This window comes from Procambarus clarkii, chromosome 92, assembly GCF_040958095.1.
Source record: "Procambarus clarkii isolate CNS0578487 chromosome 92, FALCON_Pclarkii_2.0, whole genome shotgun sequence".
Classification (NCBI taxonomy): Eukaryota; Metazoa; Arthropoda; class Malacostraca; order Decapoda; family Cambaridae; genus Procambarus; species Procambarus clarkii.
Genome location: NC_091241.1, coordinates 11,005,332 through 11,030,466, shown reverse-complemented (window position 1 = coordinate 11,030,466; position 25,135 = coordinate 11,005,332). Strand labels below are relative to the sequence as shown.

The window sequence follows — 25,135 nt, the reverse complement described above, 5'->3', positions numbered from 1 at the left end:
GCTGGCTACGGGCCGACGCTCTCCCCAAGTATACCATCATATAGTGCCAGTCAGCTAACTGTGTTTAAGGTTTGGTCCCATCGCGACCAAAGCCAGTCACCACAACGTCGCGAGCCTTCGCGCGGTCCGCGACATTCTTAAATCAACGCGCGGAAGAATAGTTGACACATTCTTGGGTGCCGCAGGCACGGGAATTACTCCTGGCACTGGCGAACTGCTAGTACGACAGCCGCCCCGCCGCTCACGGTAATTGACAGTGGCACCGCCAGCAGTGCCAACCTCAGGGACGCCTCATACACTCCCGCTCTCACCTCACAACTCGGAAATGAAAGTTGAAACGGGGAAATCTAATGAGGGAAAATGATAGTTTGGGTTAAGAGACCCGTTTGATAAGTGACCAGGGCCTAGAGTGCCACTCCACAGGCCTAGAGTGCCACTCCACAGGCCTAGAGTGCCGCTCCACAGGCCTAGAGTGCCACTCCACAGGCCTAGAGTGCCGCTCCACAGGCCTAGAGTGCCGCTCCACAGGCCTAGAGTGCCGCTCCACACACCTAGAGTGCCACTCCACACGACCAGAGTGCCACACTAATTCGTCATGACTTCTCAGTTCGTCAATACCTATCGAGATCTAGAAAGGAAAACCGTAGAATGGCAACTTCTTGGGACGATAACAGATGTGTAAACCTGTGTTATAAACCCGAGTGTAAACCTGTCTGTAAATCTGAGTGTAAACCTGAGTTATAAACCCGTTTGTGTCGACTTGAACACGTGGAGACGTGAGCGACACCTGTCAATTTGCCGTTACGTGGTGTTGGTGGCGGCGCGTGAGTTACTGGCGAGTGTGTAGTGAGTGACAATGATGAGTTACAACGTGGGAGGGATGAATAACGGCGAGGTGGGCTACCTGGACAAGGTGCAGGCGCCTGGCTCGCCAGGTGAGCACAAACGATTCACCGTCAGTCACCTGCTCGATTTGCCGGAGTTGGTGAGACTGCCGCAAGCGGCCGCCGCCGCTGCGGCCTTTACCCACGACCTGTCCGCCTCTGGCCTGCACGAGGGCCATCTGCCGCAGGAACTATCGGCGCTGCACCACTTGCAAACCCCACACTTGTACCACCACCATCACCACCACCACCAGCAGCAGCACCAGCACCTCCAGCAGCACCACACACCACCGCTGCAGCAGCAGCAGCAAGGCTTGGATTGTTCGGGGGCACAGCAACATCTGCAGAAGCAGCAACAACAGCAGCAGCTTCACAGCCTCCCGCAGCTCCAAACACAGCAGCATGTATCTACCCCTCAGCCTCGCCTTCAGCAGCAGCAACAGCAGCAGCGGCAGACAGCAGCTCCTGCTGGGGAGAAGACTGGAGGCTGCACAACAGCAGCCAAGACAGAGAGATCACCGTCTTCCGCTCCAGACACGGATAAAAGTGACGGTCAGTATCCGTGTCCCCTGTCTCTCTCTCTGTCTCTCTCTCTCTCTCTCTCTCTCTCTCTCTCTCTCTCTCTCTCTCTCTCTCTCTCTCTCTCTCTCTCTCTCTCTCTCTCTCACACATGTCAACGACTGCCCGAAGGCAACTATCAGGGGGAAAGTGCCAAGCCATTACGACTATATAGCACTGGGAAGAGATCAGGATAAGGATTTGGGATGGGACGGGGGGTTAAGAGGAATGGTGCCCAACCACTTGGGACGGTCGGGGATTGAACGCCGACCTGTATGAAGCGAGACCGTCGCTCTACCGTCAGCCCCAAGTGGTTGGGGAGGGAACCGACTGCCCGAGTTAATGTCTTCTGTCCACTATATGACTATTGTCTATAAACAACCCTTAAGAAAGAATATATATTAATGGCATTTCGATTGGATATTACAAAAGACGGCTCAACAAAACTAGTTTTGTGTTAAAAGATATATATATTATATATATTATATATCAGTTGCATATTGTCCTGGGGACCATTCAGGCTTGTTCGCATTATATATATTATATATATATATATATATATATATATATATATATATATATATATATATATATTATATATATATATATATATATATATATATATATATATATATATATATATATATATATATATATATATATATGACAAGCCCATGACATTACTCTAACAAGAGAAATGTTGAACAAGAATACTTGCATAATAGACAAAACCCAAGATTCAAGAAGATTACAAATTCTTGAGGCAATTCACATAAGAATAGAGCGACCTACCATGAACACCCAAATCACGGAACTATTTACTCTACCCACCATGAGAGTAAGGACAAGACAAGAACATATCGATGCCAACACAGAAGACAATGTCCAACATAACAGGCCAATTACACTGGATTAATCTTTGTGTTTAGATAGGAGATGCCTCGTATGGGCCAATAAGCCTTCTGCAGCCCCTATGTTTATCCCTTATGTATCCCCCCATGTTTTCACCTTCATTGTATTATCACCTGACCTAATGCGGGTATAAAATCAACTAGTATTGTAAGATCTGTTCACTTGAGAATGAACCATGGAGGTTCGAAACGTCGTGCAAATTATACAAATAAGTGTAATACACTCTATAGTAAATCACTTCTTTTCTTCACCTTAAAAGTACGAAAATGAGTTTTGGAGAACTCATATATATATATATATATATATATATATATATATATATATATATATATATATATATATATATATATGTCGTACCTAGTAGCCAGAACGCACTTCTCAGCCTACTATGCAAGGCCCGATTTGCCTAATAAGCCAAGTTTTCCTGAATTAATATATTTTCTCTAATTTTTTCTAATGAAATGATAAAGCTACCCATTTCATTATGTATGAGGTCATTTTTTTTTATTGGAGTTAAAATTAACGTAGATATACGACCGAACCTAATCAACCCTACCTAACCTAACCTATCTTTATACATTAGGTTAGGTTAGGTGGCCGAAAAAGTTAGGTTAGGTTAGGTAGGTTAGATAGCCGAAAAACAATTAATTCATGAAAACTTGGCTTATTAGGCAAATCGGGCCTTGCATAGTAGGCTGAGAAGTACGTTCTGGCTACTAGGTACGACATATATATATATATATATATATATATATATATCATTAGGTTAGGCTGTGTTAGGCTCGGTAAGTTTAGGCTATGTTACCTCAAGGTAAGGCAAGGTATGTTAGGTTACGGGTGTTAAGTTAGGCTGTATTAAGTTAGGTAGTTATGTACGACGCGGCTTAACATTTGTAGTGATTGTAGTAGAAATTTATGTATTAAATATACCAACCAACAGTAACAGTGACACAGTAACTGTGACACAGTGACAGTGTACAGTGACTTTAAACACACCCACACAGGGGCTTCTGTGTGCATGTGTTTACTATTTGCATCTGGAGAACCGAGCTATTAGCTCTTGGACCCCGCCTTTCTAACCAATTTATTTTCCCTCTATTATGTCTACTACATATATTCCTCTTACACACACACACACATCCCCAGGAAGCAGCCCGTAGCGGGTGTCTTAACTCCCAAATACCTATATACAGCTAGGTGAACAGGTGCATCAGTGAAAGAAACTCTGCCCGTTTGTTTCGGACCCCGCCGGGGATCGAACCCGGTCCCTTAGGACTACGACCTCAGAGCACTGTCCACTCAGCCGCGAGCTGTGTTTGTGTGTGTTCACCTAGTTGTGCTTGCGGGGGTGGAGCTCTGCTCTTTGGGCCCGCCTCTCAACTGTCAATCAACTGTTACTAATTTTTGTTCCCCCCCCCCAGGAAGCAGCCCGTAACAGTTGACTCCCAGTTTACTGCTAGGTAACGGGGCATCAGGGTGAAAGAAACTCTGCCCATTTTGTTTCTGCCATCACCGGGGATCGAACCCAGCCCCTAAGATTACGAGCCCAGAGCGCTGGCCACTCATCTATCAGGCCCCAATGTGTGTGTGTGTGTGTGTGTGTGTGTAATTACCTTAGTTACAGGATGAGAGTTAGGCTCGTGGTGTCCCGTCTTCCCAGTACTCTTCAGGTATCCAAAGGATACCGATCAACCAGGCTGTGACTCATACGTCAGGCTGCGAGCAGCCGCATCCAACAGCCTGGTTGATCAGTCCAGCAACCAGGAGGCCTGGTCGACGACCGGGCCGCGGGGACGCTGAGCCCCGGAAGCACCTCAAGGTAACCTCAAGGTACCTCTTTGTCATATAATGCTTTGAAACTACTGACGGTCTTGGCCTCCACCACCTTCTCACCTAACTTGTTCCAACCATCTTCCACTCTGTTTGCAAAAGAAAACTTTCTAATATTTTTCGGCATTTTTATTTTCTTAGCTTGAACCTGAGTCTTATTCGTGATGTTGCTGGTTTCAGGAATTCCTCTTTGTCAATTAGGTCGATTCCTTTTAGTATTTATGTTAGTATTTATTAGTGTTAGTATTAGTATGTGTAAGGGTGTGTTAAAAGAGCAATATATATGTAATAGACATAACAGGGGAAAATAGATTGTGTAGAAAAACGGGATCCAAGAGTTAATAGCTCGATTCTGCAGGCACAAATAGTAAATACACGTACACACACATACGCACTTGCGTATGACCGACAATCACCTTGTTAGTGATTACTCCATTAACTCCCTGTGGCTAGCGGGGTGCTTAACACCACCCCGCATGGTAGTGTTCTCTGGCCCCCGACAGGAACTTGAAGAACAGATGAGAACTTGGAGAACAGTTGTCTTCCCCTTAGATGTGGGCTTGAAGAACTTCTCTCCCCCAAGAAAGACCTGGAGAACAGTTCTAACACTCCAGAGAGAACACCTACCAACAGAACAGACCAAATAAATCCTGGTGTAAAACTATAACAAAGTTCTCCATATTCAGTGCGTATTATTGGTGAGAGAAAACCTCGCGTCATTTACATTTTCCAATGTAAATATTGAAGCAAAAACTCATTTACTAAAGACAACTGCAGATGGCGTATTGGTCCATATGAGGCAGCGCCTACTGGCCCATGTGGGGTACCTCCTACTGGCCCATGTGAGGCACCTCCTACTGGCCCATGTTAGACACCCCCTTACATAATTATTTCGCGATGTGTTTTTGAGAGCCCGTCCTCCAAAAATAGGGCGGTAAATGTAACAGCCCTATAAGTGCAATTATGTACTATGTATGACAGTCAGGAAATGTACTTATTACACTTAGTATTAAAACGACTGTCAATTCGGAGGATATTTTTTTTTATATATAGTCGCATGTTTGTGTATATGATAAACTCTTGGAAAAATTACTTCGTCAAGGAGCTTGTCGCACACAACTGTCCGAGTCGCCGTCGACCGTGCACGGGTCGGCGAGGAAACGGGGCGGTCGCCGGAGAACGAGGCCGTCGCCGGAGAACGGGGGCCATCGCCGGAGAACGGGGGCCGTCGCCGGAGATCGGGGGCCGTCGCCGGAGATCGGGGGCCGTCGCCGGAGAACGGGGGCCGTCGCCGGAGAACGGGGGCCGTCGCCGGAGATCGGGGGCCGTCGCCGGAGATCGGGGGCCGTCGCCGGAGATCGGGGGCCGTCGCCGGAGAACGGGGGCCGTCGCCGGAGATCGGGGGCCGTCGCCGGAGATCGGGGGCCGTCGCCGGAGATCGGGGGCCGTCGCCGGAGATCGGGGGCCGTCGCCGGAGATCGGGGGCCGTCGCCGGAGATCGGGGGCCGTCGCCGGAGAACGGGGGCCGTCGCCGGAGATCGGGGGCCGTCGCCGGAGATCGGGGGCCGTCGCCGGAGAACGGGGGCCGTCGCCGGAGAACGGGGCGGTCGCCGGAGAACGAGGCCGTCGCCGGAGAACGGGGCCGTCGCCGGAGAACGGGGGCCGTCGCCGGAGAACGAGGCCGTCGCCGGAGAACGGGGGCCGTCGCCGGAGAACGGGGCCGTCGCCGGAGAACGGGGCCGTCGCCGGAGAACGGGGCCGTCGCCGGAGAACGGGGCCGTCGCCGGAGAACGGGGCCGTCGCCGGAGAACGGGGGCCATCGCCGGAGAACGGGGGCCGTCGCCGGAGAACGGGGCCGTCGCCGGAGAACGGGGCCGTCGCCGGAGAACGAGGCCGTCGCCGGAGAACGGGGCCGTCGCCGGAGAACGGGGCCGTCGCCGGAGAACGGGGGCCGCCGCCAGAGAACGGGGCCGCCGCCGGAGAACGGGGCCGTCGCCGGAGAACGGGGGCCGTCGCCGGAGAACGGGGGCCGCCGCCGGAGAACGGGGCCGCCGCCGGAGAACGGGGGCCGTCGCCGGAGAACGAGGCCGTCGCCGGAGAACGGGGCCGTCGCCGGAGAACGGGGCCGTCGCCGGAGAACGGGGCCGTCGCCGGAGAACGGGGCCGTCGCCGGAGAACGGGGCCGTCGCCGGAGAACGGGGCCGTCGCAGGAGAACGGGGGCCGTCGCCGGAAAACGGGAACCGTCGCCGGAGAACGGGGCCGTCGCCGGAGAACGGGGCCGTCGCCGGAGAACGGGGCCGTCGCCGGAGAACGGGGCCGTCGCCGGAGAACGGGGCCGTCGCAGGAGAACAGGGCCGTCGCCGGAGAACGGGGCCGTCGCAGGAGAACGGGGCCGCCGCCGGAGAACGGGGGCCGTCGCCGGAGAACGAGGCCGTCGCCGGAGAACGGGGCCGTCGCCGGAGAACGGGGCCGTCGCAGGAGAACGGGGGCCGTCGCCGGAAAACGGGAACCGTCGCCGGAGACAGCGTCCTGCCGACCACAGACAGCGGTTCTGTGTTGGGAACACGCGGACGGAAAGACTCAGGAGCGGATATTCGAGCAGATAAATGGGCGGAAAGACAGGCGTGGGCGGACAGATGATTGGCGTGGCAGTATACGGACGGACATAAGTCTTAATATCCTACAGTATCAAATATAATATTTTTGTTAAGTTCCGAACATATAAATGCCCTTATAGTTTGGCTATAAAGCACCAAGAATTAATGTGATGTATAAATGAGAAAATCATTGCGAGTACCAAGCGACCAGGTTCGAATCCTCCTTTTTCCCCACAAATTCGAATCCCATAGTTTCTCACAGTCGTGGGGGTGCGAGTGTGGGTTTCGCTTGTCAGGTATATGATAATCTTGCTGAAAGATCTCCCCACACGTAGGGTCCAATCCGTCCTCCAAACTGGTATAGTATCTATAGCTCCTATATGGACTTGCACAGACAAGGCCACATTCTGTATTAATGATAATATTAAAGGTCGAGTCAATAATATTAACTCCTCTTGGGGGAGGAGGATAGGTTTATGAAGCCCCCCCCCCCCAGCCTGCTAACAGGAGACAAGTCGTCTGCTCCTGTGCCCTCTTGTGCCCTCCTGTGCCCCTCCTGTACCCTCTTGTGACCTCTTGTGCCCTCTTGTGCCCACCTGTGCCCTCTTGTGACCACCTGTGCCCTCTTGTGCCCCTCCTGTGCCCCTCCTGTGCCCCTCCTGTACCCTCTTGTGACCTCTTGTGCCCTCTTGTGACCTCTTGTGCCCTCTTGTGCCCACCTGTGCCCTCTTGTGACCACCTGTGCCCTCTTGTGCCCCACCTGTGCCCCACCTGTGCCCTCTTGTGCCCACCTGTGCCCTCTTGTGCCCACCTGTGCCCTCTTGTGCCCCACCTGTGCCCCATTGTGCCCCACCTGTGCCCCATTGTGCCCCACCTGTGCCCTCTTGTGCCCCACCTGTGCTAAACCAAAAAACTAACTTTTCTTTTAATCCCTGTATTTACCGGTGGATAGAACGTGCGTATTTCTGGACCACTCTAATACATGTTGTATTTACATCCACAATATCATGTGCGCCACAACAACATCACTCAACACAACCATGACACACACTAAAATGGGCCTTCCCACCATAACAAATATCATGGTAATTGGGCGTCTTTAATCCTCGGGAAAAATAGTAATGTCGAGACGCCTGACGCCGCTTGACGACGCCTAACGCTTGACACCTAACGTTTGACGCCGCCTGACGACGACTGGTGCCGCCTGACGACGCCTGACGCCTCCTGACGCCTCCTGACGCCGCCTGACACTTGACACCTAACGTTTGACGCCGCCTGACGCCGCTTGACGCCACTTCCCGGTGCCTCACACCACGGCAGGTGTCCCGCCCCACGCCGGCCCGCTCTCTCCACTGGCCACTCCGTCAAAAATACCACAGTTTTTACCTAACCAGAAACGTACGACCCCAAGCAACCCACCTAACCTATCGAGGCCGATGCACAGAAAACGTCAACATTACAGTGCTTTAATTTTTACGTACCAAGTTCTACTTTTAACAGACTGATCGATTCCGTAGAAAATGGAACATATTAGGAGAGAGGACAAGGAACATTAAGAGTTATACTATGGCATTCATCAAAGGCAATAATTAATAACCTCCTGTAACGACCCTCAGGGGTGGCCCTCGGGTAGTTCCGGCAAGAGGGGGGGGGATGTCCTAATTGAACTCTCTCCGGTTTCAGTTATGTCCGTTATGACTGGACAGAAGGGAGTATGTCCGGACAGGATAGCCGCCACAAGTATTTAAAAAGAGCAGGAGAGACGACACGTGTCGTCTATAGTGTCGAGAGACACTATAATTCGGCTGAAAATTATAGACCGACTCTCCTTCCGCCAAACACACACACCGAAACTACGACGTTGGTACAACGTTCGAACATGTTTTAACACCACCTAACCAGTTATAACAACCAATATAGCAAGTTGTAACAACGTTCTAATACGTCATAAACACGTTAAGCCAAGATGTAACAACTTTATTACAAGTTGTAACAAGCAGAAAATAGAGACAGTTTCGGTTTGTTTTTCCAAGGACGTATCATTTTCCACCAATTACATCACACAAAGTTTTTGAAAGACAGATTTGGAATCAACTTTCAAAATTTTATGGAGAACAAAGAAGTTCATTGCACACACACAGATCACACTAACGTGATGGATAAAATGAACAAATCCACAAGGGCAAGCTCGGGTGCAGGGGGGAGTTGTGTAAAATCCTGGTTTGTGCCTCGGAGACGCTACGGGATTCAGTAAGTTTAGAAGAACTTCGGTTTCAACTCTTTTTAAACCTGTCGTAGCTCAGTCGATTAAGGCAGTGTCTGGGATGCTCCCAGACGTAGGTTCGAATCCTCGTCACGGCCCTTGTGGATTTGTTCATTTGATACATCACGCTATTGTGATTCCTGTGTGAAGCACAGTGAAAAGCTTTGTACACGAAGCTTAAACCGCTGCTTTCTTGCTCTCATGACAGATATATAGACAAAAAAAGATCACAGCTTCGTGTCATCCTCTGCAGGTGAAAAAATCAGCATGAATATGATTTTTGTAGATAGAACTATCTATAAATATCAAAACTGTTATAAAATAACATGTTCAGTATATAGAATTCATCACTATTAAAATATATAAAATGAATTAGAATGAATTATAGTATATAGAATTATTAGAATTCTATTATTAGAATATTAGATTATTAGAATATTAGAATAGAATTATAGTATATAGAATAGAATGAATTATAGTATATAGTATATAGAATGAATTATAGAACAATGCTATGAATTAAATACAAGGATCAAGACGTAATCAGATAGCAGGAAAGTAACATATAAAAGACCTGGGGATAATGATGTCTGTCGACCCGACGTTTAGGGAGCATAACCAAACAAATATTGCGTCACGGGCTCACCATAGCCCGTGCTACATGGACATTTCGTTCTGAGTAGCTAAATCTAAAAACAACGACGACAAATATTGCGTCAGCCAACAAAAAAAAAAAAAGATTGGATTTGAAAGTTTACTATTGCGATCACTTGTACTGTCTACAGAGCACCAGAGATGCCGTAGACATAGAACAAGTGAGAGAGAACACCTAGGGAGGAACAAGTGAGAGAGAGAACACCTAGGGAGGGACAAGTGAGAGAGAGAACACCTAGGGAGGGACAAGTGAGAGAGAGAACACCTAGGGAGGGACAAGTGAGAGAGAGAACACCTAGGGAGGGACAAGTGAGAGAGAGAACACCTAGGGAGGGACAAGTGAGAGAGAGAACACCTAGGGAGGGACAAGTGAGAGAGAGAACACCTAGGGAGGGACAAGTGAGAGAGAGAACACCTAGGGAGGGGACAAGTGAGACAGAACACCTAGGGAGGGGACAAGTGAGACAGAACACCTAGGGAGGGACAAGTGAGAGAGAGAACACCTAGGGAGGGGACAAGTGAGACAGAACACCTAGGGAGGGACAAGTGAGAGAGAGAACACCTAGGGAGGGACAAGTGAGAGAGAGAGAACACCTAGGGAGGGACAAGTGAGAGAGAGAACACCTAGGGAGGGACAAGTGAGAGAGAGAGCACCTAGGGAGGGACAAGTGAGACAGAACACCTAGGTAGGGACAAGTGAGAGAGAGAACACCTAGGGAGGGACAAGTGAGAGAGAGAACACCTAGGGAGGGACAAGTGAGAGAGAGAGCACCTAGGGAGGGACAAGTGAGAGAGAGAGCACCTAGGGAGGGACAAGTGAGAGAGAGAACACCTAGGGAGGGACAAGTAAGAGAGAGAACACCTAGGGAGGGACAAGTGAGAGAGAGAGAACACCTAGGGAGGGACAAGTGAGAGAGAGAACACCTAGGGAGGGACAAGTAAGAGAGAGAACACCTAGGGAGGGACAAGTGAGAGAGAGAGCACCTAGGGAGGGACAAGTGAGAGAGAGAGAACACCTAGGGAGGGACAAGTGAGAGAGAGAACACCTAGGGAGGGACAAGTGAGAGAGAGAACACCTAGGGAGGGACAAGTGAGAGAGAGAGAACACCTAGGGAGGGACAAGTGAGAGAGAGAGAACACCTAGGGAGGGACAAGTGAGAGAGAGAACACCTAGGGAGGGACAAGTGAGAGAGAGAACACCTAGGGAGGGACAAGTGAGAGAGAGAGAGCACCTAGGGAGGGACAAGTGAGAGAGAGAGAACACCTAGGGAGGGACAAGTGAGAGAGAGAGAACACCTAGGGAGGGACAAGTGAGAGAGAGAACACCTAGGGAGGGACAAGTGAGAGAGAGAACACCTAGGGAGGGACAAGTGAGAGAGAGAACACCTAGGGAGGGACAAGTGAGAGAGAGAACACCTAGGGAGGGACAAGTGAGAGAGAGAACACCTAGGGAGGGACAAGTCAGAGAGAGAACACCTAGGGAGGGACAAGTGAGAGAGAGAACACCTAGGGGGGGACAAGTGAGAGAGAGAACACCTAGGGAGGGACAAGTGAGAGAGAGAACACCTAGGGAGGGACAAGTGAGAGACAGAACACCTAGGGAGGGACAAGTGAGAGAGAGAGCACCTAGGGAGGGACAGGCAGAGCTCTGTACCACAATCACTGAGCCAGCGACCACATCAACCGGACCCTTGTCGCAAAATTATGTACGATTTGTATCTTATAATATGCGTGCGCGCGCGCACACGGGACGGGTGCAGGGATTAAGGGCAGCCTGCAGGGGTAGAGGGCAGCCTGCAGGGGTACAGGGCAGCCTGCAGGGGTAGAGGGCAGCCTGCAGGGGTAGAGGGCAGCCTGCAGGGGTAGAGGGCAGCCTGCAGGGGTAGAGGGCAGCCTGCAGGGGTAGAGGGCAGCCTGCAGGGGTAGAGGGCAGCCTGCAGGGGTAGAGGGCAGCCTGCAGGGGGTAGAGGGCAGCCTGCAGGGGGTAGAGGGCAGCCTGCAGGGGTAGAGGGCAGCCTGCAGGGGTAGAGGGCAGCCTGCAGGGGTAGAGGGCAGCCTGCAGGGGTAGAGGGCAGCCTACAGGAGTAGAGGGCAGCCTGCAGGGGTAGAGGGCAGCCTACAGGAGTAGAGGGCAGCCTGCAGGGGGTAGAGGGCAGCCTGCAGGGGTAGAGGGCAGCCAGTAAGACTATGAAGGCAGCTCATAAAAATCAAATCCCCCTTCCGGGGGGGGGCGGGGGCCCCCAAACGACCCTCTTGACATCCTGGGTCATTACCAGGGGCCCGTGGCACCCCCTCCCCAGCCCCCCCCCCCCCCCCCGGACCCCATCAAGGGGCCCCGCATGGCACAAAAACCTCCCGGCCGGGATGTATCAACCATTTGCCCAACCTCTTGCGAAACATCTACATCTTTCCCTTAATTATGGGCGGCGTAATTTACATTTATTGAAGAGGCTACGAGCTTGGTAAAACATCACAACTCAAGGGTATTATTGTTGTTGTTATAAAACAACCTTTTTGTGCTGCTGAACTCATATAAGCTGTTTAATAAATGCAAACATTAAGCCCGCTATGATTGAAGAAAGATGTAAATGTTTCGCAAGCGGTTGTAAATGTAATTAAATTAATGGTGTGACACTCGAGTGGGTTGACCACTATCGGTACCTTGGCGTCACTGTCGGCTCTAACAAGGGAAAGAAAGAGGAGCTCGACCAACTCATAGGAACATGCAAAAGTCGACTCAGGGCACTGAAAGCTATGACCTGGAATGGTCATGGAGCCTCTATTGCCGTGCTTAAAATGGTGTACACAGCCTATGTGCGCTCCGTCATAGACTATGCCGCACCAGTTCTGTGCACCTACTCCCAAAGCGATATGAAAAAACTTGAAAGCATTCAAAATGAAGCCATGACAATCATTCTTGGAGTTCCAAGAACTGCCAAAACGTCTAATATACGAGAGTTGTCGTCCCTTCCTAGTGTTAAAAGCCGAATTGAGAAACTGAATGCCAAGCTTGCAATTAAGATAACCAGAGATCCCCATTACAATGATATTGCCAAGAAAAAAATGAGTTCTGTGCTACTTTCTGGGCAAAACAGAGGCAAAAAATGGCATCACAGATCAGTCTACTACCTGGAAGAGCTTCACCTGCTTGAGCAAGCCCGTGAGCTCCTGCCTGTAGAGAGGTTACCTCCCTGGGAGGATGACTCGTGCAAGATCATCATCAATGAAATGGCAACGAAAAAATCCAACATGATACCACAAGAAATGAGGCACAATTATCTCAAGGAAATCTATAAAGAAGCCGGAAATGAGTTAGATCAGATCTACACTGATGGGTCATTTAACCCTGTCAATAGCAGGACTGGTGCAGCATACACTGTCATTAGGAATAATGCTTTACAACGTGGAAATGAAGGAAAATCCCGTAATGAGAACTATGCCTCTTCAACACAAGCGGAGCTAACTGCCATTGTTATGGCGTTAAGATTCCTTAAACGGAACACTAACAGTGCAGTGATCTGCACTGATTCTATTATTATTACTGTGTTTCAACGTTCACAAACACGTCGTAATGTCAACGGATGGGTCAATTTCATAAAAAAGCGACGTACTGGGTGAGAGGAAATGAGACCACTGTTGGGGACCTGTGAGGGGAAATGCCATGACCCCGAGGGGAAGGCATCACTCAACCCCTCACACTGTAACTCATGCAGCTACACGCTGCTCCACAAGTCTATACCCACATGGGACAAAAATTACAAAAAAATTAACAAGTATAACTATTATTTCATATGTTTTACACAAGGGGGCCTGACGGTTGAGTGGACAGCGCTCGGGATTCGTAGTCCTAAAGTTCCGGGTTCCATCCCCAACGGAAACAAATGGGTAGAGTTTTTTCACTCTGATCACCTAGCAGTAAATAGGTACCTGGGAGTTGTGCAGCTGCTACGGGCTGCTTCCTGGAGAGGGGGGGGGGGGTGTAACAAAAAAGGAGGCCTGGTCGAGGACCGGGCCGCAGAGACGCTAAGCCCCGAAATCATCTCAAGATAACCTCAAGATGGCTTTTGCCTCTCTCCTGGATTTTGTATGATTCTTGTAGCTTTAGTTCGATCACTTCATTTTCTCTACACAGCCTTGTTATCGCGAGTGACGCGTTCGAGTAGTTCTGTTGTTCTCTTTGGCTGTATGTAAGGAACGCCCACCGTCTGTTGTTCTCTTTGGCTGTATGTAAGGAACGCCCACCGTCTGTTGTTCTCTTTGGCTGTATGTAAGGAACGCCCAACGTCTGTTGTTCTCTTTGGCTGTATGTAAGGAACGCCCACCGTCTGTTGTTCTCTTTGGCTGTATGTAAGGAACGCCCACCGTCTGTTGTTCTCTTTGGCTGTATGTAAGGAACCCCCACCGTCTGTTCTCTTTGGCTGTATGTAAGGAACGCCCACCGTCTGTTGTTCTCTTTGGCTGTATGTAAGGAACGCCCACCGTCTGTTGTTCTCTTTGGCTGTATAGAAGGAACGCCCAACGTCTGTTGTTCTCTTTGGCTGTATGTAAGGAACGCCCACCGTCTGTTGTTCTCTTTGGCTGTATGTAAGGAACGCCCAACGTCTGTTGTTCTCTTTGGCTGTATGTAAGGAACGCCCACCGTCTGTTGTTCTCTTTGGCTGTATGTAAGGAACGCCCACCGTCTGTTGTTCTCTTTGGCTGTATGTAAGGAACGCCCACCGTCTGTTGTTCTCTTTGGCTGTATGTAAGGAACGCCCACCGTCTGTTGTTCTCTTTGGCTGTATGTAAGGAACGCCCAACGTCTGTTGTTCTCTTTGGCTGTATAGAAGGAACGCCCACCGTTCTCGTTCCAATGTGCATAATATATATTCTAGTCTTGGTGGGATATGTTATTCAAACACAGGTCTAGTGGCGCTGTGCCTATACTCACCCGAGGCACTGATTTAAGCTCGCATCAGCCAGATGTTCGTTACCAGATAATTTCTATTAGGTGGCGATTCAGTGGTTCCCAGTTAATTAGTGAATCATTGAAAATTTCATATGCAGAATCCTCTCTGATTTGACACTTGCTCCACTGTCAGTATGTGACCACCACTTGTTCCACTAGTGGGGGGGGGGTAGTGGGGAGGGGTGGGGAGGGGGGGGAAGGGGGTGGAGGGAGAGGGAAGGAGAATACGCCGGCCACAAGGAGCATTCACAACACAGTACGATAATATTACCAGGGTTACAGACCCCAGGATGGCACCCCAGCCCCCCCCCTAGCTAGGGGTAGAGTGGCCCTGGGATGGCACTCAGCTCCTGTAGTGCCACTTTAATCAAAGAGGTTAATGAGCGAACTACAGCAACCTTGAAGACCCTAAAACAGTGAACAAGGCACTGTAACTAGACAACTGGTAATGACTGCTGGTAGTGCCACTGGTGATTCCAGTCAGTGGCACTCATAACAAGGTGGTGGCCCCCTGGTACAGCTCAACTCTGGCAGTGGCACTTGTAGCAACCTCTGGTGGTGACCTGTGGCGATGGCACCATGGTGCCACAGGAGGGAGGGCCATCTGGACAGCTTCACTACCCCTTGTTACTGACCCTCCATCTGAGTATAACTTGATCCAGGAGGGTGACCTGCTTGGCACTCACACTAACAACACGTCTAGTGAGCAGAGGCACTCCCTCCTGAGTGCCTGCATGCACCGTGCTCAAGTTGGAGGCTGGGTTGGCACTTCCCGGGGGTGGGGGATGGCACTACTTCGGGGGTGGGGCTGGCACTCCCCCGGGGGTGGGGCTGGCACTCCCCCGGGGGTGGGGCTGGCACTCCCCTGGGGTGGGGCTGGCACTACCTGGGGGTGGGGCTGGCACTCCCCTGGGGGTGGGGCTGGCACTCCCCTGGGGGTGGGGCTGGCACTACCTGGGGGTGGGGCTGGCACTCCCCTGGGGGTGGGGCTGGCACTACCTGGGGGTGGGACCTGGGGGTGGGGCTGGCACTACCCCCGGGGGTGGGGCTGGCACTACCCCCGGGGGTGGGGCTGACACTCCCCCCGGGGGTGGGGCTGACACTCCCCCCGGGGGTGGGGCTGACACTACCCCGGGGGTGGGGCTGGCACTACCTGGGGCTGGCACTACCTGGGGGTGGGGCTGGCACTCCCCTGGGGGTGGGGCTGGCACTACCCCCGGGGTGGGGCTGGCACTACCCCCGGGGGTGGGGCTGACACTCCCCCCGGGGGTGGGGCTGACACTCCCCCCGGGGGTGGGGCTGACACTACCCCGGGGGTGGGGCTGGCACTCCCCTGGGGGTGGGGCTGGTACTACCTGGGGGTGGGGCTGGCACTCCCCTGGGGGTGGGGCTGACACTACCCGGGGGTGGGGCTGACACTACCCCCGGGGGAGGGGCTGACACTCCCCCAGGGGTGGGGCTGACACTACCCCGGGTGGGCCCTCACTAATCCCATAATTATACCCGTCACTTTCAGCACATGATATGCCGCTCGGCTAATTATCCCCCGTCGGGGATACTGCTGTCTCGCTCTTGGCTGTCTGTCTGTCCCGGTTCTTACAGTGCCGCTCTTGTATCACTGACACTCACAGTTAAGAGACTGACAGCGGCGATACAGACACTGTACTGCCCTGAGTGGCACTGTAATTATATATATATATATATATATATATATATATATATGTATGTCGTACCTAGTAGCCAGAACGCACTTCTCAGCCTACTATGCAAGACCCAATTTGCCTAATAAGCCAAGTTTTCATGAATTAATTGTTTTTCGACTACCTAACCTACCTAACCTAACGTAACCTAACTTTTTCGGCTACCTAACCGAACCTAACCTATAGAGATAGGTTAGGTTAGGTTAGGTAGGGTTAGTTAGGTTCGGTCATATATCTACGTTAATTTTAACTCCAATAAAAAAAATTCTCCTCATACATAATGAAATGGGTAGCTTTATCATTTCATAAGAAAAAAATAAGAGAAAATATATTAATTCAGGAAAACTTGGCTTATTAGGTAAATCGGGCCTTGCATAGTAGGCTGAGAAGTGCGTTCTGGCTACTAGGTACGACATATATATATATATATATATATATATATATATATATATATATATATATATATATATATATATATATATATATATATATATATATATATATAAATATATATATATATACACACACACACACACACACACACACACACACATTCCAGCTTATACCAAGCATTATATAGATGATATACACACATATTCAGACATACATACGTACACATTAATGTACATAGGTAACGAGTCCCAATTGGTGGTAACATTGTTATGTCAGCGTGACTGTAGCAGTATTAATAATACCGAATATTGATAAATTTATTAATAATATAGTTGATTCAATTATGGTTATAATTGATGAGGAGGAAACAATTTCCTGGACGAACTGGTCTCCACAATACTCTCTCTGTCTCCCCCCCCTCACTGTCCCTCCCCCCCTTACTGTCCCTCCTCCCCCCCCCCCCCCCCCCGTACATATCATCACCCTTTCATCTTTGTCAACAGTCTTCTCTTTGAAAATGTATTCATACACAGAAGGCTCAGTATACATACATATATATATACATATATATACATAATATATATACATATATATACATAATATATATACATATATATACATAATATATATACATATATATACATAATATATATACATATATATACATAATATATATACATATATATACATACATATATATATACATATATATACATAATATATATATACATATATATACATACATATATATATACATATATATACATACATATACATATGTAACAAATTTCCTTAAGTACTTTCGTATATTAAAACATCTTCAGAAGGAATGAATTCCTTCATTCCTTCCTTCTGAAGATGTATTAATATACGAAAGTACTTAAGGAAATTCGTGTTTTAATTCTTCCTCCGTGGTCTGACACTGTCACATTTTTCATCACGTGTTAATTTTCGTGATTTACACACATACATGTCAGTATATTATTGGGAGCAGGTTTTCTCTAATACACACGCCATTAAAAACAACAGCAATGTGGCTTATTATTCATTTTTCTTTGAGATATTTTCCATTCTACGCAAATTTCCACCATCTGGAGGATTAAGAAACACTAGATCACTTAATCTTTCCATTTGTCGACGTTTCGTCAGCAATGTGACGTCTTGGCACGGGCATGAATAGCCCGTAAAGAAAACTTACAAGGTTTGTTGTTGCTTTAGATTTAACTATTTAGAACGAAATGTCCATGTAGCACGGGCTATGGTGAGCCCGTAAACTTACAAGGAGAAAACTTGACATAAGCGTGAGGGGGGGGGGCACCTCACTGTACGATTCACCTCTCTTATTCGTAGAGAGCAACGAAGGATAGGGAGAGGTGACTGTTGCCTGACTGCGGCTTCTGGGTGTCCGCCAGGTCTTACATCTTCCAAATGGAGGACTATCGAACAGTTGTCTGCTCGAAGCCGAATTCATCTGGATGTTGATTACTGGTGTCAGCTCCCGAATGATCACAGCCTCAAGTATAGGAAGCCTATTACGGTCGTCGAGGAGGAGGAAGAGTGAGAGTAGGGGAGAGAGTGTGCTGCAGGAGGGGGGGGGGGTGAGGCAGGGCAGGCTTGAGGTGGGGGTGAGGCAGGGCAGGCTTGAGGTGGGGGGTGAGGCAGGGCAGGCTTGAGGTGGGGGTGAGGCAGGGCAGGCTTGAGGTGGGGGGTGAGGCAGGGCAGGCTTGAGGTGGGGGTGAGGCAGGGCAGGCTTGAGGTGGGGGTGAGGCAGGGCAGGCTTGAGGTGGGGGTGAGGCAGGGCAGGCTTGAGGTGGGGGTGAGGCAGGGCAGGCTTGAGGTGGGGGTGAGGCAGGGCAGGCTTGAGGTGGGGGTGAGGCAGGGCAGGCTTGAGGTGGGGGTGAGGCAGGGCAGGCTTGAGGTGGGGGTGAGGCAGGGCAGGCTTGAGGTGGGGGTGAGGCAGGGCAGGCTTGAGGTGGGGGTGAGGCAGGGCAGGCTTGAGGTGGGGGTGAGGCAGGGCAGGCTTGAGGTGGGGGTGAGGCAGGGCAGGCTTGAGGTGGGGGGTGAGGCAGGGCAGGCTTGAGGTGGGGGTGAGGCAGGGCAGGCTTGAGGTGGGGGTGAGGCAGGGCAGGCTTGAGGTGGGGGGTGAGGCAGGGCAGGCTTGAGGTGGGGGTGAGGCAGGGCAGGCTTGAGGTGGGGGTGAGGCAGGGCAGGCTTGAGGTGGGGGTGAGGCAGGGCAGGCTTGAGGTGGGGGGTGAGGCAGGGCAGGCTTGAGGTGGGGGTGAGGCAGGGCAGGCTTGAGGTGGGGGGTGAGGCAGGGCAGGCTTGAGGTGGGGGTGAGGCAGGGCAGGCTTGAGGTGGGGGTGAGGCAGGGCAGGCTTGAGGTGGGGGTGAGGCAGGGCAGGCTTGAGGTGGGGGGTGAGGCAGGGCAGGCTTGAGGTGGGGGTGAGGCAGGGCAGGCTTGAGGTGGGGGTGAGGCAGGGCAGGCTTGAGGTGGGGGTGAGGCAGGGCAGGCTTGAGGTGGGGGTGAGGCAGGGCAGGCTTGAGGTGGGGGTGAGGCAGGGCAGGCTTGAGGTGGGGGGTGAGGCAGGGCAGGCTTGAGGTGGGGGTGAGGCAGGGCAGGCTTGAGGTGGGGGTGAGGCAGGGCAGGCTTGAGGTGGGGGGTGAGGCAGGGCAGGCTTGAGGTGGGGGTGAGGCAGGGCAGGCTTGAGGTGGGGGTGAGGCAGGGCAGGCTTGAGGTGGGGGTGAGGCAGGGCAGGCTTGAGGTGGGGGTGAGGCAGGGCAGGCTTGAGGTGGGGGGTGAGGCAGGGCAGGCTTGAGGTGGGGGTGAGGCAGGGCAGGCTTGAGGTGGGGGTGAGGCAGGGCAGGCTTGAGGTGGGGGTGAGGCAGGGCAGGCTTGAGGTGGGGGTGAGGCAGGGCAGGCTTGAGGTGGGGGTGAGGCAGGGCAGGCTTGAGGTGGGGGTGAGGCAGGGCAGGCTTGAGGTGGGGGTGAGGCAGGGCAGGCTTGAGGTGGGGGTGAGGCAGGGCAGGCTTGAGGTGGGGGTGAGGCAGGGCAGGCTTGAGGTGGGGGTGAGGCAGGGCAGGCTTGAGGTGGGGGTGAGGCAGGGCAGGCTTGAGGTGGGGGTGAGGCAGGGCAGGCTTGAGGTGGGGGGTGAGGCAGGGCAGGGGGTGGGGGTGAGGCAGGGCAGGCTTGAGGTGGGGGGTGAGGCAGGGCAGGCTTGAGGTTGGGGTGGTAATAATGTGTTGTAGGAGCCGCGGGACAGGGCACGTGGATGTGGTCACCCAGCATCACCCAGGCTGACCACACCACCACCACGCCCCACTACCTGTTTCTGTCTCGGCTGCCATACCGTCTCGGCTGCCATACCGTCTCGGCTGCTGTACCGTCTCGGCTGCTGTACCGTCTCGGCTGCTGTACCGTCTCGGCTGCTGTACCGTCTCGGCTGCTGTACCGTCTCGGCTGCCATACCGTCTCGGCTGCCATACCGTCTCGGCTGCCATACCGTCTCGGCTGCTATACCGTCTCGGCTGCTGTACCGTCTCGGCTGCCATACCGTCTCGGCTGCTATACCGTCTCGGCTGCTGTACCGTCTCGGCTGCTGTACCGTCTCGGCTGCTGTACCGTCTCGGCTGCTATACCGTCTCGGCTGCTATACCGTCTCGGCTGCTGTACCGTCTCGGCTGCTACTGAAGCTAGAGACGTCACTCGTTTTCCATAGTTCAAGGTATTATGCCTGCTTGAGATAACTAGCAAACGGCAGGCTTGAGTTGTAAACAAACCCCCACTGACAACTGATGTCTTGCCTTTGACAACAGGAGTCGAACGACGCTACACATGCATAAGGTGACCTGTGCGACCAATAACCGTCCTCTGAGGGGTCCGTATACCACTGAGAGTGACCATCTCCACACATCCCAGCCACCTTCAAGGTTACCTTGAGGTGCTTCCGGGGCTTACCGTTCCCGCGGCCCGGTCGTCGACCAGGCCTCCTGGTTGCTGGACTGATCACATGACCACAGACAAACTCTCTGGACAACATTGCGGTACCAGACCCACCAACACCTGTAAATATACCCTCATATGTTTGGATTAATGGTGGGCTGAATGAAGCCCACCTCGACCCACCCTCCACCCAAAATGGGGCCCACCACACACATCCTTCCCCCCCTATTGTTGACCAGACCACACACTAGAAGGTGAAGGGACGACTACGTTTCGGTCCGTCCTGGACCATTCTCAAGTCGATTTCCTCCCCTATTACCCAGGGTGAGGGGAAACGGGGTGGTGGGTTTCGCGAGGGCAAGTGTGTGGGGGAAGGAGGAAATAACCCAGCGTCATATTTGGCGGCCGTGGTCACCACAAGGGACCGGAAGACGACAATTGTCACTTGCCTGCGGAGCGTGTTGACGCCTGCTGGCTTGAAGGGAGAGCAGCGGGGGGTGGGGGGGAGGAAGAGGAGATGGCGGGAAGGGGAAGAGAAGGAAGAGGAGATGGCGGGAAGGGGAAGAGAAGGAAGAGGAGATGGCGGGAAGGGGAAGAGAAGGAAGAGGAGATGGCGGGAAGGGGAAGAGAAGGGGATAGTTAGCGAGAAAAGTAACTAGAGATATGGAAAGGGAAGGAGAGTAAAGAATGGGAAGGAACGTGTAGGGAAGGCAGCCTAGGAGAACCAAAACAGAGACGTGAATTAAGTTAGAAAACCGGTTTCTAGAAGCCCAACTGGCTGCCCAAAAAAAATCAAAATGCGTCCGAGGGGAGTGTCCACACAGATCAAATTTTCCAAACCGGTTCTGTCCTTGGCTGACTTATACAGGGCAACACACACCCATTCAAGTTCTATATCAACATGACCCGGACGACAGAACCGCTGCAGCTGTGGTCAAAGTTGACTCATAACAACCTGACCTAATCACCCCTGGCCACTTGTACCAGTCCTGGGGCCAGATTCACGAAGCAGTTACGCAAGTACTCACGAACGTGTACATCTTTCCTCAACGGCTTTGGCTACATTTATTAAACAGTTTACAAGCATGAAAACTTGCCAATCAACTGTTTTTTAAATTTTGCCCCGAGGGGCGAGTTTATTGGGCAGCGCCACAATCAACTGTTGTTATTGTTATAAACAGCCTCCTGGTGCTTCGGATGTACAGGTTCGTAAGTGTTTGCGTAAGTGCTTCGTGAATCTGGCACCTGGTCACTGCTGCCAGTCACCACGTCAACAGGACAAGTGCCAGAATGTGACTACAAATATATAGGATGCTGCATATTGTCTTCTTCGAGGTCGAGGGTCCCTACAAACGCAACCAGAGTTGTTGTTGTTGTTTTAGATTTAGCTACTCAGAACGAAGTGTCTATGTAGCACGGGCTATGGTGAGCCCGTCCTAAGCAACCAGAGGTGGTACCCCCAATATATATAGGACTAAAGAGGTGGAAACATAGACCACCTTACCTTGAGGTTACCTTGAGGTGCTTCCGGGGCTTAGCGTCCCCGCGGCCCGGTCGTCGACCAGGCCTCCTGGTTGCTGGACCTTGGGGTTTTCCTTGCGTCGATTTCGGGAATCAGCGTGCCCGCGGCCCGGTCTATGCCCATCTACACCATAAGGGGAATATAACTACAGGAATCGGAGAAATGTACCTTACCGTGCCATGATTTCAGGGCTTGGTGTCCCCGCGGCCCGGTCCTCGACCAGGCCTCCTACGCTTACCTAACAGTGTTTACCTAACTGTGTCTAAAGGGGAGTAAGGTCTAGCTCCTTATGCCCCCGCCAACTGGGAGTGGTCGCCACGTGGAAGGAACGGAAAGAAGTTGTGGGAACCTCCTCCATGCACATCTTTAAGGCCAGATCCGACAAAGAATTCAAACGTCCAGAATAGTTAAATTGTAACACAACAGGTGTAACAAGGCTAGAAGGCCTTGTTGCACCTGTACCTCACTCCTCCGTAGACAGTGATAGGCGAGAATCACCTCCACCATCAGTAAGTCCACTACGGGCTCACCATTGCCCGTGCTACTTGGAACTTTGTTCCCAGTAGCTGAATCTTAAACAACTTCATCCACCACTACCATCACCCCCTCACCATCAACTACTACCACATGCACCATCATCAACCACCACCATCCTCCTGCTTTGAGAGTACTTTTTGTAACAATGTGATCGATCGCGCCAATATGCAGTAATTGAGCTCCAATAACCCACTTTTTGTACTATTTCTTATAAAGTTACCACACTTAAATATTCCTAGGCCTACTTTTAGCACATATATGTACTACAATAGGCCTTAGATTATTAGACCTAGGATGATTAGGTTGTGTCTTATTCGCTTGGGGGGGGGGGAAAATACTTTTTCCGGTTAGTCCAAATTCAGTACAAAGTAAAGTCTACTTTCTGGAGGTCCATCGCGGGATCAGACTTACTTTGAAGTACCTTCATTTTAGCAGAATGGGCTGCGTGGTAGAGCCAGATGAAGAACATCAACACGCCACAACACGAAGAGAGGCGTACCCAACACGTGTTCCACACACACACACACACACACACACACACACACACACACACACACACACACACACACACACACACCCCTGACGCAGCAACCCCTACCCCACACAACACTGAAACAACAACAACGGTACGCAGTCAAATCACTATTCATCAAAGCTCCCATTCACGAAACCTGTACATCTTTCCTAGCATAATTAAGACATTTGGAAACATATAGAGGGGGCTGCCTCGTACCCTGACTGCTACGATAGAACACAAACACAGCTGCACCTCAAGCCAACCCCAACAAGCAGCTGGAACACGGGGCATCATGATCCTGTCGACACCGCACAACAAAAGTGCAATTGACTCCACATGTACGTTAGCACCAGGAAGACGAGTTCCCAGGAGTGTTGAGTCAACACGCACACACACGCACACGCACGCAGTTGCTACAGTATAGGTTCCACGCAAACAGACACACAGGGAAATCACAATAGCTCGTATTATTTAGTTCTTTAAATGAGCCGAGGCAAGACTAGTTCTCTATAACAGAGAGAGAGAGAGAGAGAGAGAGAGAGAGAGAGAGAGAGAGAGAGAGAGAGAGAGAGAGAGAGAGAGAGAGAGAGAGAGAGAGAGAGAGAGAGAGAAAGAGAGGGAGAGGGAGAGGGAGAGGGAGAGGGAGAGGGAGAGGGAGAGGGAGAGGGAGATGGAGATGGTGTAGGTGGTACAAGGTCGTCTGAGGTCAGCGGTGGTCATGCCACCGTGGCACTGGTTGTGACCCCCTTCCCTGGTGGTAAACATTAGAGCTGTTACCACCCTTCATGTCTTGATGAATTGGCTCTCTCTCTCTCTCTCTCTCTCTCTCTCTCTCTCTCTCTCTCTCTCTCTCTCTCTTAATTTTTTTAAATTAAATTTTGCCCCGAGGGGCGAGTTGGGCGGCGGCACTCATCCTGAGAGTGGACACACCGCCATAGCAGCATGTACAACACTCCCCAATAGGAAGAAAACCCGTGAATAAAACAATAAATTGATGATAAAATAGAATCAAAATAGGTAATGTGGCAGTTTTAAGTCAACGATCTGAGCGCCTCGTTGACTAACATCACCCGTGACCCCCAATTGGGCCTTATTTCGTTATATAATGAACTTCCCTCCCATCACAATTATATTGAATAAAATTATACATTTATTAACAATAATACAGTGTGAAAATATGCTCAATTTCTTCTTTATTCACGTAACTGTAAGACGGTTTGGTTCAAATTGTGTAATCATCAAATTGTAAATAATAATTATATTTTATATATATACGCTATACCAAGATCGACAGAGAAACCAGACAGATACACAAACATACTGGGACGGACAGAGAAAGAGACATACAGAGATAGACAGAGAAAGAGATACTCCGAGACAGAACACACACACGTCTACACGTGTTAAGGGTGATATCAGTTAGGCCGAACAACACACATAGCTGAATGGTCAGTTCTGAACGATCTGTCACCACCACAGACCGGCCGAGCGGACAGCACGCTGGACTTGTGATCCTGTGGTCCTGAGTTCGATCCCAGGCGCCGGCAAGAAACAATGGGCAGAGTTTCTTTCACCCTATGCCCCTGTTACCTAGCAGTAAAATAGGTACCTGGGTGTTAGTCAGCTGTCACGGGCTGCTTCCTGGGGGTGGAGGCCTGGTCGAGGACCGGGCCGCGGGGACACTAAAGCCCCGAAATCATCACAAGATAACCACCACATGGAAAGGAGGAGGGAGTGGAATGGAAGTGGGGGGGGGGGGGTGAGGGAGAGCTATCTTAATTCAGCTGTGCTTGCTTGATGGAAAGACTTGAGTTATATCAAACGTGCGCAGTTCTGATGTTGTCGCTACTCGGAACACAAAGATGCAAGTAGCACGGGC

General features: G+C 51.1%; 1 protein-coding gene across 1 annotated transcript in view; it reads left to right on the top strand.

The window, feature by feature from the left end:
* The window catches only part of LOC123752172 (paired mesoderm homeobox protein 1-like), a 66,002-nt gene continuing 40,867 nt past the window's right edge, over positions 1–25,135 (top strand). The window contains exon 1 of the mRNA XM_069319341.1: positions 1–1,436. Coding sequence (XP_069175442.1) covers positions 857–1,436 — 580 coding nt within the window. The 5' untranslated portion in view covers positions 1–856. The remainder of the gene's footprint in view (positions 1,437–25,135) is intronic.